At 41.7% G+C, this 15,593-nt stretch overlaps 2 protein-coding genes across 2 annotated transcripts; one reads left to right on the plus strand and one right to left on the minus strand.

Moving 5' to 3' along the window:
• Nucleotides 1–487: 487 nt before the first annotated feature.
• Nucleotides 488–7,319, minus strand: NDUFS6 (NADH:ubiquinone oxidoreductase subunit S6). The gene is made up of 4 exons (XM_063398443.1): nt 7,091–7,319; nt 6,468–6,521; nt 2,465–2,587; nt 488–634 (listed from the first exon to the last, which is right to left on the minus strand). Exons 1-4 carry the CDS (start codon nt 7,235–7,237, stop codon nt 569–571), a joined length of 390 nt encoding a protein of 129 aa, XP_063254513.1. The 5' UTR covers nt 7,238–7,319; the 3' UTR covers nt 488–568.
• On the plus strand, nt 7,244–8,161 carry MRPL36 (mitochondrial ribosomal protein L36). The gene is made up of 2 exons (XM_063398456.1): nt 7,244–7,356; nt 7,451–8,161. The coding sequence occupies exon 2, from the start codon at nt 7,461–7,463 to the stop codon at nt 7,776–7,778; it is 318 nt and encodes a 105-aa protein (XP_063254526.1). The 5' UTR covers nt 7,244–7,356; nt 7,451–7,460; the 3' UTR covers nt 7,779–8,161.
• The last annotated feature ends 7,432 nt before the right edge of the window (nt 8,162–15,593 follow it).

Raw genomic sequence — 15,593 nt, forward strand, 5'->3', positions numbered from 1 at the left:
GTGCCAGCTTAGGTAGTTCTCCAGATCACACTGATCACCACTCCACGCACTGGTGGCTTCTTCTAAACAAGTAGCAAGGGCAGCTACTTAATTCAGGGCTGACAATCTTGCTTCCAGGAGTGACTATTGTAATGCTGAGTTATCAGAATATCTTTGCACTTTCATTTGTGAATCTAGCTATAGATACTGGACCATGAACCAATTAAGAGTGTCACACAGTGACAAAAGACAAACACCTAGGATAATTAATCACCCAGTTAACAATTACAGCCCATTCAGTGTTGAAAAGAACACATATCTACCCAGTACAAACCAAACCTATCTACAGCCAAACACCACTTCTAAGCCCGTGAGAAGTCTTTCAAACATGAAAATTAAATTAAGTACAAAGCAGATACTGTAATACCATTCCGCTCTCAAATACTTGACAAGCTGGGTTTTAAAAATGTACAGACTGGACTTTCCATAGTTAAGATAAACACAAATATTGGCTTTCTAAATATACTGTTTATTTATAGTTGAACGTTAACATCTGAACAGAAATCTGCAAGCACACAGGGATAATCTTTCAGTGATGTTTCTGTTTAAACTGAAGTCCACAGTAGCCACATGTTCCAGTCTTTGTCTCTTTGTCCTGCAAAAATATAAAAATACAACAGCTGCTAGTTTCACCTCATAAAACTTTAAGAAATTACAATTTTTCTCTTATTTATTTGTGCCGTCTTAAAACCAATAAATACTGCCAAAGTACAGAATTTATTTGAAACACTGGAAGCAATGATGATGGTATGAGGTTCATGCTTTATTTCTGTATTCTATGCAGCTTCCCTTATGCCAGACTTTCAATTACCAGGCCTAAATTCAATTCTATCATTTTAAAGTCAAACAAAGTGACATCTCTTCAGAAATATAGGATCCTTTTACCAAACAGAAACATCTTAAGCCAGTTTGGTCATATCTGTTCCAATGTTCTGAAAAGATCATTTCACAATTATTTTAATACAGAATAGGATTTGGCATTTCCTAGAGAGGAATTTTGGTCAGTAACAGAGTTAGATGCAGGAAGGAAATTTCAGTAGGAATCCATTAGAAATGCTGGAAGAAAGTATTTTGGAGAAAAGGAGGAATTACTGCTGAATAAAATTTCATTATTTTCTCCAGAAGATACATGTATTTTTTAGAATTTTGAAGTGTGACTGATTGCAAAGTGTTATTGCAGTCCTTCCTAACATGACAAAACACAATACAGCTAAATACTCGGGGATCTTCTGTTATTTAGCAACATGACTACTTCTAGTTACGAAACAAAGTTAAACTCATGGTTCCCCTTAATAAACGATTGGAATTGAAAAATCCAAACTACCCTCCATTCCCAAAAGCCTGGATTTCAGTTGTTAGGACCGGGGAAAAGCAGCTAATTTAATATCATTCTGTTTACAGTTTATTTTTCAAGAACTAAATCAGACAAATTGTAACTTGACTGTGAACACACAAAAAAAAAATCTCAAAATCCACAAAACATAAAGCGTTCTTCAAGAGCATGGCACATGTCAAACAAATCAACATAAAGACTAGGAGTGTGCTACAGAAGTTAAGGCTGAAGTCCTTCCTAAGTGTTAAAAATCAGAACCTCCAAAAACATTTGACTTTGAATAAGGTAAAATGAATTATTACAAAATTCTTACTTTGTTCAAAATAGAAATGCTTGTGATTCTAGTCACACACTAGTCAACAACACTGACACGTGGGGACACCAGCTCTTCCCCACCATTCTTTTGGGCATTAGGAAATGTCAAAGTTTAGGTGAGCAAGCAAAAACATTAAAACATCTGCAATCAGGCTCTACCTGAGAACAGAATCTAAGCAACAGCTGCATCAACTAAGGTCACAGAACAGTAGCCTCAATATTTTTATTCTCTAGAACAAGAATACACTAGAAATTATCACTACTGTCAACAGGAGGATAAGACAACATTTATTCTTCATTCTCTGGCCATGACTGAAATATTCAGTCTTCAGAACAACTAAGGTTCCCAAAGACTGAAAGAGGGGTTGTTTTGTTCAGTTTTCTTCCTTTTTCTTCCCTTGAACTTGCAAGATTGAAAATAAACTGCATATTCCTAAGAATACTGCAAATGCATGGTCAAACTACATGGTGGCATTTAAATAATTAGAGTTCAAAAATGCAGCAAGGATGTTAATTTTTGCTCTCAGTGGTTGTCTTCACCTGATTTATTTTTTAAAAAATACTGTCCTACTAAACAAACAAAAATTTCAAAAGGCAATTTCTATAACTTTAAATGGAAGCTCTCTAATTCTTCTCATTTATATTAGGCATCAAATAAAATGAGCACCTCAGGTGGTTACTTCTTTTGTTTTGTTAAAATAGCATTGCAAAAAAGAGATAATATTACAAAAAAGAATGCACAGGCAAAACATGCTTTATGCAGAGTAATGACATTACCAAGTTTATGTAAACTTTGGGATGTCCCAAAGCTCCACCACCACCATCGCACGATACCACTCTGCTTTCAACTTGACTCACAGGCTGCTCTGCTATCAAATCGATTGCAAAATTCTTGTTCACCTGTAAGAAAAAGAGGGAAACTTTCAGATACCATCCCCACTCAAACAGAAAGAAACTGCTATTTGCTGCCTCTTCAGGCAGTTCCACTACAGCCACTTTGAGAAGTTCTGCTTAGGCTTCCTCCCAGCTCCTCCACCAACTCTTAGGCTCTGCTACAAGCCAGAATAATGAACTATACACTAAACTCTGCCAAAGTAATCAATGAACTATACACTAAACTCTGCCTTTCCTCTGATATATAGGCCACATCAGTGCTCAGGTTTCAGCAGATTCAGCAGGGAGGTAAGCAGGAACAAGTAGACAAGAACAGAAGATATTTAACCAGCACTGTATTCTGCTTTAGTGACTACATGATAAAATTGCAGAAGAATCTCTGCTGATAAACTCAAAAATAATAGTGAGACAAGTAAGTTCAGGCATGAGATAAAACAACTGCTGGTAATTTAGAGCCTCTGGCCATGTACCTTATTCTATCACTGCACAGGAATCTCATGAAAACATCAAGGTGGTGCATAACAACGGTCAGAAAGACAAATTGTTCAGCATCAGAAAAAAGGAAAAACCTCTAAATGCCACTATTCCACTCAGTAAATCCATCACACACACTTCCTGAATATGCACATCACTGACAAGTTGGGCTTCTTCCTAGAGCACACCTGCACAGCCTGGAAAACGTATCCATGTCTGAACAAGCTGGTGACACAGCAGTTGTCCTTCAGTGGGACCTGCAGCAATCCAATACTCTCCAAGTCTGCACTGAGCAGACAACTACTGCTACAAGTCAGGGAAAGTAATCCAGGAGGGGCCACCTTTTTCAAAGGCCATGTTATACACGCATGAATATCAATATGCACTCCCAAAGGAGGCACTATATACTGCTCGGTATATAAACATGCTGGTATTGGAATCAAGATGACATTCTTGGGAAAAAGACAGCTAAACTATGTGCCCATTACATAAATCCCTAGGAACTACAATGGTGTTTTTATACAAGTACATAACAACTAGCATCTTTCATCAAACCTCCCATTAAGTTTTTCCAAAATCTGCATTTTTTTGATACAGTAATGGAAAAGTCAGTTTTGCCACCTAAGAATTTGTCCTTGCCAAAAGAAGATGACTGCCAAAAAAAGTCAGCAAAATAATAAGTTTTGGTATTGAAAGAAACTGGCAACATAAGAACCCCGCTGTCTGGGGCTGTGTCCACAAGTTATATAATTTTTGCCAAACAGCAACAACTTTTACTGCTGTTTTTAATAACACTCAAAATTGTGCATCTTTCATTTGTGCTAAAGGAGGAGGGAGATAAAACTGTTATACACCTTTGCTTCAAGATTAGAAGCAAGAACTCCACCGATCCCAACATTTCTTAACCACAAGAGGTACTTGTGGGGAGAGAGAGAAGCAAAGACCTCTCACCCACTGTATAGTTAAGACTTGCCTATGGTTCAGCCTACTAAACAAGACACAGTCTAGGAATACACCAGAAAAACACACTACAAAAAAAACCAAAAACAACCAAGTGGTTGCAGTTACAGCATATCCCTTTGACTAAAGCACAGCAGTACTCAGCAGGAAGGGGCTGATTCCAGATGTGCCTCGCTCCAAGCATAAATCAATGGGCTATTTTTTCCCTTCCACAGTGCCAGTTCAACAATTTCCTTTCTGCTTCTTCCCACCTATCCATCCACCTGTGCCAATCCATGGTCTGGGAGACCAAAGAGATAAAACCAAACTTGGATTTGATCCCAGTCCAAAGATGTAAAGGGAAGGCAGGAAAGAATATTTAAAACAGACCAGCATTGAAGTGAGTCCTCCTCACACCTTCAGCTGCTGCACCAGCCCAATAGAAAGGGTAGAACTGAAGTGGAAATGGCAGTGTTGAAATAGGTCCTGCTCTTCTTTAGGGATTACAGAAGGGCAGGATGACCTGGTTGGACTTGTGGCAGATGCAGTTGCCATGCTCAGTTTTCTCACAGCTTCCTGCTTTAGGCCCTTGCCAGAGAGCACTAATCCCCAGTTTTCCACAGACAACCAATGATTTTAGCTAAAGCACATGGATGTCACTAACACCTAGGCTGGCAGAACCAAGGGGACAATAAGCACATACTCTAGGCCATGCCCCTGTAACTGGCCACCTGGAGCACACAGGCCCCCTGACTGGGGGAGAGCCCAGAGGCTGCATCCCCCCCAGACAGGAAAGCTGCCGTGGCTGGACTGCACCGATCCCGAGCGAGACTCAACCACCTGCACCATACTGATGGCATGGGGAAGAGGAGACCAAGAAAGAACAGTCACCAGGAGAGCTTCTGCTTCAGAAACACCACAGCATTCAGACACGGCTGTCAACCCCGATATTGGCAGCTGAAACACATGGTGGGATAACGGCAAAGCCCCTAGAGAGAGACCCTATTCACAGGCACAGATCATTTAAATTTCGTCCCAGTTTCACCATTAAAACTTAGCTTTATACCTTGCTCAGCAGACATAGAGTTTGGCTTTTGCTGGAGAAGGAAGAACTGGACTGAACCGAAAATCTTGGGTGTTCCACACCACATAGAGTCTGAAATTACCCAATGGCAAAGGCACATTGGAGAGACCACTGCCCCGTGGAGAATTAGGCTTAAGGAGCATTTCCTACAAAGTCACAGAAGTAGCAGAGACACGGGCAATACACTTGGGAGAGACCTACTTTACCAACTATCCTCTCTGAAGTAAGCTGATTCAGCATTTTAAGTGACATTTTCATTTATTATTTCAGGTGTAGATTCCCCATTTTTGCCACACAGCATGAGTTAAATTGTATTCATCACACAGTGAGGTAAACTCAATATGGGAACTTGGAAATCAGCGTAATTAGTTCAGGTTAATTTAGGAAAAGAATTATTATATGCAACTACATTAAAAATCTACCACACCTTATATTTAACGTCTCTGCCGTACATAAACATTTACAGCATTAACACTAAGGCACTACTCAAAGGCTCGGGCACTGACGAATAATACATTTTAGCTGAAATAATTCTATTTCTATCCCAAAGGCCAGCAGATCCCTCGTGGAGCTGTGCTGCTTGATCACTAGGGAAACTTCAGTGCTAAAGGACTTCTCAAAGAGTGGGTATGTGAAATTTTAAGCAGCAGCAACAGAGTCACCTTTACAGCACTGCACTTGGATGATGCTGGTATTACTAGACTTTACATTTGAGGCCTCATTATTTCAGAATAGTCTACATTTTACTTTTATTTGTTTCATCACTCTTTCAGTAAAATGCTTCTCAGGGTCATTAACCGCTTAGTTTGGGTAAAGATCTGAATTTTAACTACACAGAAGCAAATTAAGGTTCAAAACAGATGTAAACAGATGACCAATTCAGCGGAGTGTTTAACGATGTTCCTGAATGTAATTGTGCTAAAAACATTTTAGCTTCTTAAAACACATGCTTAAAACAAAAACTGTTCCAAATTTAAGACGTTCAAGTGCCTACAACTCTAACATCTTAAATGCAAGCACTTAAACGCAGAGGAAGTCTTCAGTCTTTCAAGTTTATCAACAACAGGGAGGGAAGACAGAAGCAACTACAAGCTGCCTTAAGACAATTTTTCACCATAGTGAAAAAAAAACCAAACCCACTGAAACCCCAAATCCAGACCAGTTTAGTTTTGGTAGGGGTTTTTGTTTGTTTGTTCAGTTTGTTTTAGTTGGTTTGTTGTCTTCGGTTGTGGGATTTGGGTATAGTCAGTTTCTTGCTTGTTGGGGTTTTTTGGGGCTTTTCTGGTTTGGGGTTTTTTAATGACAGTGAGCTTGAGGACACTTCTGTCACGTAAAGGAAAAAACCCACAAGCTACCCCCTCTCCCATGAAAACAAGTAGAATGAGTTACCTCCTTTTGTCGTCCAACAAATCTAACTCTTCTATAATCCTTCTCGTCATATACCTAAAGTGTAAAATAACTTCATTTTATTTACAGAATAACTACTATAAACACAGAACACAAAGAATTTGAAAATAAATAGCTTCATAAGCATGTAGTATACTGAAAAATTAGGGGGATTTTTTGGTGGTTTTTATTTTATTTTTTTTTTCCGAAACAGCGCGTACCTCCTGTGCACGGATCATCCAGGAGCACGAATTTCCACTGTGCGCGCTGAACAGAGAATCACAGAATAAACTCGGTCGGAAAAGACCTCTGAGATCGTGAGATCCAGCCAGTGACCGGACTCCACCCTGTCAAGCAGACTGTGGCGCTAAGCGCCACATCCAGCCACCTCCTGAACACCTGCAGGGACGGACACTCCACCGCCTCCCCGGGCAGCCTATTCCAGTCTCTAACCACTGCTTACGCGAAGAAATTCCTCCCGATGTCCAGCCTAAGCCTCCCCGTTAGGTTACACCACACCGCTCCGGCGCGCTGCTCGCGGCCCCGGCGGGATTGCCCTGCAGGCGCCGCCGGGACGCGCCCGCCGCCCTCCCGAGCAGCGGCAGCACCGGGCCCCGCGGGCTCACCTGCCCCGTGTGCGTCACCAGCTCGCCGGTGTCGGAGGCCCGCACCCCGTAGGGCCGGGCGGCGGCGGCGGCGGCCGGCCCCGGGCGGGAGAGCAGCGGGCGGCTCCGCCGCAGCAGCCAGCGGAAGGTCGCGCCGGGCGCCGCCATCTTCGCGCTGCCCACGTGACTCCCGGGCGGGCGGGCCCCGCCCCGGTGGCTGCGCGCGCTTCCGGCGGCGGGGGACTCGTGGCGGCGGGCGGGGAGCGGCGCCTTCCGCGGGGCGAGCGGTGAGGCCGCGCTGTGCCCGCCGGGCGGGGGCGTGGGTGCTTTGGGGGGAGCGGGAGCGGTGCGGGTGTCCTGACCGGCGCGCTGTCCCCGCAGGGTGCCGAGCATGCTGTCCCTCCTGGTCAGGGCCGCCGCCACGGCCGCCCCGCTGCGCTCGCTGTGCCGCTCGTCCTTGTGCTCGCTGGCCCCTTGGGGACGGGCGGCGGGGCTGCCCGCGGCCTGTGGGAGCTGGGCCCCGCCGCCGTGGCGGGCGCCCCGCGGGCTGCTGGCCGCGCCGCCGCCGCCCGGGCCGCCGCTGCCGGCGGGGCTGAAGACGAAGACGGCGCTGAAGAGGCGCTGCAAGGATTGCTACATCGTGCGGCGGCGCGGGCGGCTCTACGTGTGCTGCAAGAGCAACCCCCGGCACAAGCAGCGCAAGGGCTAGCGCCGCCGGGACCGCCGGGGCACGGAGCCGGGCCGTGCCCGCTGCCCGGCCCGCAGCACCCCGCGGCCCCTGTCCCTGTCGCCTCCGGGAGCCCGCAGCCGCGGACACGGGTCGCGAAATCTCGTGCGTGACAATCTTTCATCTTTGGAACACCTAGAGAGAGGCGTCAAGGACCTTGAGGGCCCTTGGTGGAATTTCAGGCCCTGGATACGGAGAACTGAAGTGGGAGACAGCAGCCTTCAGGACCTCTTGTCATCTTAAGCGTGAAGCCTTAAAATCACCGCCCTGTTAAGTTAGTAAGGGTGAAGCTGTATCACTGGACTCTGAGGTGCATTTGGGTTTAATTATAGCAAAATGAAAATAAACTCCATTGATTTTCAGAACTACAACACACCATGGTTTTTTTCTTAAACACTTCCCCCTCCCGAGGTGTTGATAACAGAACCAATAGTTTCAAACTCAGGTGGATAATTTCAGATTCTGTCTAACTTGCCTTAAGATTCTGCAAAGCTTTAGGCTCACTCTCATAGATAGGTGAGGTTTAAGAATGTTCTTTTTTTCTTATGTCTCTTGAAAGAACTCTTTCCTAACAAAGGGTGGAGAGAACAACTGAGAGCAGTAATGCCTCAGAGGTAAAGCCAAGCTTAATGTTGAATGCAAACTAGTGGATTGGTATCCATGAATTAATTAGAGCCAAAATTGCTTCAGTCACCAGTGGTATTCCTCACACTTCTCAATATGACTCTGCTTGAGGCAGGAGTGTTTGATCATCCTCTGAACGGCAAGTTCTTAGCAAACGGTACCAAAATAAACTTTTAGAAAGCTCATGTTGCGGCTGCGAGTTTGCCAGAGTACTGTGAGAAGTGCTCTCCACTTGAAAGAGGTGAATTTGGTTGAGCACTGTGTTTGAAATTGCTGTAACACTGGATAGTGTGATGACTTGAAGGCGTTTTCTGCCCGGTTATAATTCTACGACTTTACAATTGCAATAACTTCAATATATTTTTACTCAGTGCTTGTAGACAATGAGAATTTAAGCCTGTAAAGCTGTGGTTAAACATTCCAGAGGCAATAATTATCAGTTTTCTATATGTTGGGTGGTTTGTCTTTTCACTCCTCTATCTCATTGTGAGATGAGGGTTTGGAGTGAGAGAGAAGTAGGTTAGTTAAATACACATCCATCTTGGGGCATTCAAATGAATTCATGGCAATAAGGGAAGAGAGAACAAGCTAGCTTCATCTAACTAAAGAGAGATAGATTCAAAATGTGTAAGGCTCCTCAAAATCAACCTTGAAGTAGTGGAAAACTTGCTGTACTTCAAAAGGTTTGATTGAAATTCAGACACTCATGAAAAAATGACCTTTAGGTACCTGCAGCTTATGCATGAAAGTAAAAAGCAGAGAAGTTTCTTGGAAATATTTTATGCCTTTAATGTGTTTTGACAGGAACTGAAGATTTTAAAAGCACCAATTCTCAGTGTTAATGGTACATATTTGTAGGTGTTTTATTCCAGCAGAAGAAAAGGCCTGTGTGCTGTTAACCTCCTTGAGACCTTGTGAGTTTAGCTATTAATACACCTTTAAAGTAAACAGTGTATGAATGACCAAAAAACCCAGTGATTTCCAGGCCTACCCACTTTTCCAGTGGATAGTAAGGACTGACCTCTGGATTGGGCATGAGATGAAGTGAGGGTCTGTTTGTTGGTTGGGCTTTTTAGGAAAGATAGTTGGCAGATGGTCTTACTGCCTCAAAAAAGTTCATCTGACCTCTTGGTTCAGTCAGAAAAAGGCAGCTCACTGGGACAAAACAAATTGTGCTGCTGGGTTACTGAGGAGGTTTTCAAAGAAGGGCTCTCTTGCCAGGAGCAGTGTCAGATGGCAAAGAGACACCTGCAAGTGTGAATTGCCAGGGTGAGGAGCAGCAATCATTATCTGGCCAGACCTGAATTCAGTAGAGAGTGGGACCTGAGAGAAGTTCACCCCACCAGGCTGGTCTGAAATATGGCCTGCACTCAGAAATTGAGTGAAATTTAGGGCTAGGATTACTGTGCAGCAGAGAGAGGCCCAAATTAGTGTTTTCATCTCCCCCTTTAGCCTAAGACAAGCGTTTATACAGTGCTGACTCAGCATCTTATTTCAACAACTTACAATGAGGAAAACTTTTTTCCCTAATTAAACCCTTTGAATGTAAGGCTGCTGGTTAGAAACTTGAGATGTGAATTAATTTGAATTCAAATGTTTATTATAGCTGTAAACAATTCATGTGTCATTGTCTGAACAGTCAGTTTGTGGTACCTGGGGTGGAGCATTCAAAAGAATGGAGCATTCATGGCCATCACCGAAACAGCATATTTGGTTGTGCTTAATAGATTTTGGAAAGAGGATTATAGGATTAGAAACTAGGAGGCTGTGAATTGTAATTTTATTCTGCCACTGACTTGCTGTATAATCTTGAAAAGGTAATTTTGCCTTTGTCTCAATTTTTCTATCTGTTAGGCAGGAGCACTGAATTTCACACTTGTAAGTGCCATTTTTTAGTTGGTGTCTACAAACTGTTACTGAGGTGTTTGAAAAAAAATCAGGTTCTATAGCTTTCGGTGATTTGAAAGACATAAGGAAGGTGATTATAGCTGGGGGTGATGCATCTTTATTTTAGATTTGTTTATAACAACTGCAAAATGAGCAGGTGAAATAATGTCAGCCAGTAGCCTCATGGCTAAGAGTTCACATCCTTCCTTACAGACCTTCTGAATGTTGTGCTACTTAAACAGCTGTTGGCAAAGGAGGGGGTGCACAACAACTACTCAAGTTACCCAGGCCAAAAATTTAGTCCTAGAATACCAAAAATGCCAATCTATGCTAGTTCCTTAATTGTATGTGTTTTCTTTTTATTTCTCCCCCTGGAGGGTGAAAGGGAGGGGAATGGTAAGGAGAGCGCAGCTAGAACGTAAAGTGTTTTAGGGAGGAAAATAGTACAAATAACACAGGAGGAAGATTCCATACACTGAAGACTGAAATAAAACTCAGGGCTCAAATTACGTTTTCAGATTTTGGCTTCCTACTGCTTATGTGTCTAGGTTACCCCCTCCAGAAAATCTTCATTCTTTAAATCCCCACAGTGGAATGGGAATGTGACACCTGATGTCTTCTGTGTCTGTCTCCATTGTACAATTATGAAAATGATTCGCAGTTGTGAGTGACTGAACTTGCTTAACTCCTCAGAACTCTTCTAGGGAATAAGATTGTCAGATTCCTGATACTCAACAGGTAGGGATGTATTTAGGTCAACTGGAGGATAAACCTTAGAGCTCATGTATATTAATGACTGTCAGACTTTGTCTGTGGTTGTGTGTATGGGAATTACAGTATTGGTTGCTGAATTCAGGACAATAGCTGTTCAAAAATGACAGGTGAGGGAGAAGCCTTTAAGAATTATAGAAGACACAAGAAGCCGTGTCTGCTCGGATGGAGGCAGTACACCTTGAGATTAGCTGACTGACATGTCACTGTTCCAGATTCTGACACCACCACAGTCAGTTTCCTGCACTCAGTTAAAATAACAGCTATTTTTGAGTAATGTAGACACCATATTGTCCTTCCAATTAGTCTATTATACCATCCACAAAAAAAAAGAGTACAAGAGAGTGATATTTCAGAGCAATTGTGAATGCTTTTGCCAAGTATTAACAATTGAATTTTTTTCTTTATTTGTAGAGATGAAGTAGGTAAAATTTAAAAATATAGATAAAACTATAAAACAAAAATGTAAATATTCTTAAACAATGTGAAAAAGAAAGTGAGAAGCTAGTCTGCTTTCTCCTCTTTGTTTAACGGTGCAAACAGACACAACATGCTACTGCTGGCACTGTTCAGAGTATCTTCTTTGTAACATCATTCCTGTGGTTTCAGTGACCATGCACGTGACACTAAAGCTGATTTATGTTTATCTGCAGCATCACCATATTGCAAAGTTCTGAATCAGCAAGGGTGGACATACCTTGATACACACTGCTGAAAACTACCCAATTACTTTTAAAATGGAAGTTAAGGATAAAGTAATCCCATTCAGTTTAATAAAACTGATTCTACATCTGGATACTTGCATTCTTTCTATTACAGCTCACCAGATTATTAATTTGGAGCTTGAAATCTGTGCCAGTTAGTCCCAGAGGCTGAGAAAGGGCTGGATTCTTTCTGACCAGCTGGGACAGTTTACCTCAGGACAACTATGAGGGGGCATGCCCTCACCTGTCCAGTCTCCTCTGCTTTCCAGGGCTGAATTTATCTTCCTTTAGGAATAGGTGAGCTGCCCATGAAGCTGTTATTGAACTGTCACACTTTACAGCCCAGTTTATTTAGGTAAGTAGTGGTGTTTTACTTCTATACCTCTGGGAGATAAAGTGCAGCAGTTTCGTTATTGCTCCATATCCCACTCATAGTGGAGGCAGCAATCTTTATGAGAGCTTCATCACAGTGGAGACACTGAACCTGATCTAAAAATGATGAAAGTTTGTACAGAGAGAATATTGGCACCCAGGATGAAGCTGTCACTTGCTGGAGTTATCCACCTGCCTCCAGGAATGAAAAATTTGCCATTTCCTCTAGAGGTCTGTGCATCAGTCTTTGAAATCTGTTGTCTGTAAATATGAATAAAGTGTTGAAAACAAGCAGTATTTTTCAAGAAACCACCTTTGCTTACGTGCCACATTGTGCAAAAAGGAACAAAAAGTGAACTTTGTAAAGTCATTTGACCTAAAAATAGATCGATTTCATTTAGTGATTGAAAGTAAGCAAAACAGGCAGGGAATAATGCAAGTCTCTCTGTTGTACATGATTAATGACTGGTAATGAACAGTGCCTAAATGAGGAAAAGACTGGAAGCAGCCAGTCCCAGAGTCTATAGAGTTTTAAAAGGGACTCATACCAGGAGGGTAATATTTATAACAGCAGTGACTGGGATATCTAAAATGGCTCACTTTCATAGGATCTTCAGGCTTTAGATAAGAACTGCATTTACGTTGTGTGCCAAGTACTTTGATTTTGCTTTGATTGCTCATCTAGCTATTAAATAACAAGTTGGTTTTATGTCATCTGGTCATTCATCCTGATCACCAATTGCACAGTCACAGAAAAAAGGAACTTCTTTGATGTATTTAAGTGAATGAAAATACAGTAAATATGAAGTAACCTGGCACTTGATCTATAAGCTTGAGAATTCTATTCTATCAGAGGTAGGACACGAAACCTAAAACACGGCTGCAGCCAGAGACCACAGCTCTGGAGTTGGATAGATGAGTAGTGGATAGATGAGCAGCCAGTCACACTTATACGATTATGTTACAAAATAGCATCACTTCACTGTTAAAAAGGTGAGCTTGTTTGCTTTAATTTCCAGTTACCAAATTTTATGAAGCATTTCATTCTTAGATTCCTGTATTCTTCATTCAAAAAGCAGTCACTAATTTTGTATCATCCTTTTAATCTTTTGTTAAGATAACCAGATTCATCATCTTTCTCAGTATAAACTATTTTGTCTAACCTTTGGATATTTCTGTTCACTGTACCCTCCTCTCATTTCTTTTTAAAAATATGGACACAGGAACTGTAGGTAGAATCTACCTTAGTGATGCTGTGCACTGAGGTTAAAATGCTCCTGGATTTTGTTCTCAGTAAATTTTTGCTTCCTTTATTTGAAGATCACGTCATCACTATGGATTTCTGTAAAGAATTTGTTTGCTGTCAGTTTTTTGTGACCTGTAAAGGATTTACATTGCTTAACACTTCCCCTCTGCTTAACACAGCCCTCTCTTCTGCAGGTGTAGCTGCAATGTCTGATTTCTAGATGTATGACTTTGCATTTGAAGGTAAAGGAATGAAAATTGGTTCAGGATGTTAAACATTACAAAATTTTATCCATTGCTCCATTATCATTATTACTACTTTGCTGATTTTTTTTAACCTGAACTTATGAGTGTTTGATCAACAAAAGCACAGACATGGAAGGCTGCAAGTCACCCATCTCATTGTATGTGGCACTTTGAAAAAAATCCTGGCTTTTAAAGAACTTAAGATTTATAATGTGTAATGTTCAAAGAATGGTCAGGAGGAAAAACAGGCAAGGAAAGGCAAAAAGATTTTTGTGGAAGATCCTTTCTGATGAGTTTAAGGTGCATGCCTTGATACTGCTTGAAAAAGTGAAGAGCAAAACTAAGTGGATCTGGCATTAAGGCTCACGGGGAGAGGTGATGTAGCTGGGTGCCAAGTGTGAATCAGAAAACATCTCTGTGTGCCACGAGCAGGAGGGCAGAGAGCTGTGATGGCTGGGCCACAAGGTAGAGGCCATTGGTATGAAGGTCTTTGAGACATTCATCATTTCTGGTCTCTTTAACCGTGACATAGCTGTACTCTCTCTGGGCATGGAAAGTGCTGCCTGTGAGCAGTATGGTCACAGTCAGCTCTAGGACACTGTCCACACAATGATGATCAATGGAAAAAGTTGTGAAGGCAATGGATAAATTCCAACTCCCCATTATGCTGGCAACTACTTAACATTACTTAAATAAATACACTAAATTCTGCATTGAATATTAAGTGTTTCTTGCTAAAACAACTCTTCAATCAGTCTAGAACATCCCTCCCCTTCTAATGTTCTAACTCCAACTCTACATTTATTCACAACTAGTTTGTATTTATGCCAACATTATCTTTTCTGTTAAGCAGCACTTCTGTTCCTGGAGAATTCACCTGCTTGATATTTATTTCTAGGTAGCTCCCATGTCCTTTCTCAAATCTTTGTATTCCTAAGCTGAACAAGTCCTTTTAGCCTTTTCTCTGCTCCTCTCATCATCCTAATAACACTTTTGCGTAATATTTGAATTTGTGAGATAGGCCTTGTAAGAAAGGTAATATATTTTATGAGATCATTGATATTATTAGAAAAAAATAATAAAGCTTTTAAGTAGACAAATAATTCTCACATATGCAAAAGCTTACCAGCTTTTTTTTTCCCAACTGTCTCAATTGTCTTGTAAAAGATATTGCCTGTGCCTACAAGCATTCCCTCTCATACATTCTTGGACATTATTGGCTGCACCATACACCTTTTGAGTTAATCTTCCCTGAAATATTTTACATAATTCCGTCCTTACAAATATTTTTGTGTTTGCCAGTATGGCAGATGAATGTCTACCTCATGTTTCTTGGAAACATACCTCACCCTACATATTTCAGGATCGCCTTTGAACAACTCACTGCTCATCTGAGTGACTTCAGGGAGTAAGATGCCATGGATATATCCTCCTGAGACCACACCCTGTCAGAGGTCTCCCCCCAAGAAGAGGGAATAAGGTGGGAGCTGGGATGTGTGAAACCTGTCCAGTGATTCATGCTTGTGCAAAACAGCTGGTCTAAGGGCTTGGAGAATCCGTCAAGGACACTCAAGCTGCATTTGTAATACCATTTTGAGTGAAGAGAATTTCCTTCCCAAAAATCTTATTCTCAGCTCCAAATAATAGATGATCCTGCCAAAATTATATAAAAATTAGATGTCTTATAAAGATGGATGGTATGCTTTGTGGGATATGAGGTGTATTCTTCTCAAACAGTCTATTTTTAGCAATTTCTTAAGAAATTTTGTGCAGGTTTGTATATGTGAAGGTTTGACTGGACTCACCAATCTTCCTCTTTTTTTAATAAACCAGCATAAAGTAGAATTTATTTACATAATGCAATGATCCATGAAGGTTACCATAACATCAAGGGACCATATTAACCGCTTGAATGGAATTCATTAGAAATTAACTACCACTTAAATTA

This window comes from Prinia subflava, chromosome 1, assembly GCF_021018805.1.
Source record: "Prinia subflava isolate CZ2003 ecotype Zambia chromosome 1, Cam_Psub_1.2, whole genome shotgun sequence".
In the NCBI taxonomy this organism is placed as follows: Eukaryota; Metazoa; Chordata; class Aves; order Passeriformes; family Cisticolidae; genus Prinia; species Prinia subflava.

Coding starts and splice junctions, on each gene's coding strand:
- MRPL36 (XM_063398456.1), top strand. CDS start 7,461: ATGCTGTCCCTCCTGGTCAGGGCCGCCGCCACGGCCGCCCCGCTGCGC.
- NDUFS6 (XM_063398443.1), bottom strand. CDS start 7,237: ATGGCGGCGCCCGGCGCGACCTTCCGCTGGCTGCTGCGGCGGAGCCGC. Junction 2,588..6,467: donor TTGTTGGACGACAAAAGGAG/GTAACTCATTCT, acceptor TTTTTCTTACAG/GTGAACAAGAATTTTGCAAT. Junction 635..2,464: donor CCAAAGTTTACATAAACTTG/GTAATGTCATTA, acceptor ATATTTTTGCAG/GACAAAGAGACAAAGACTGG.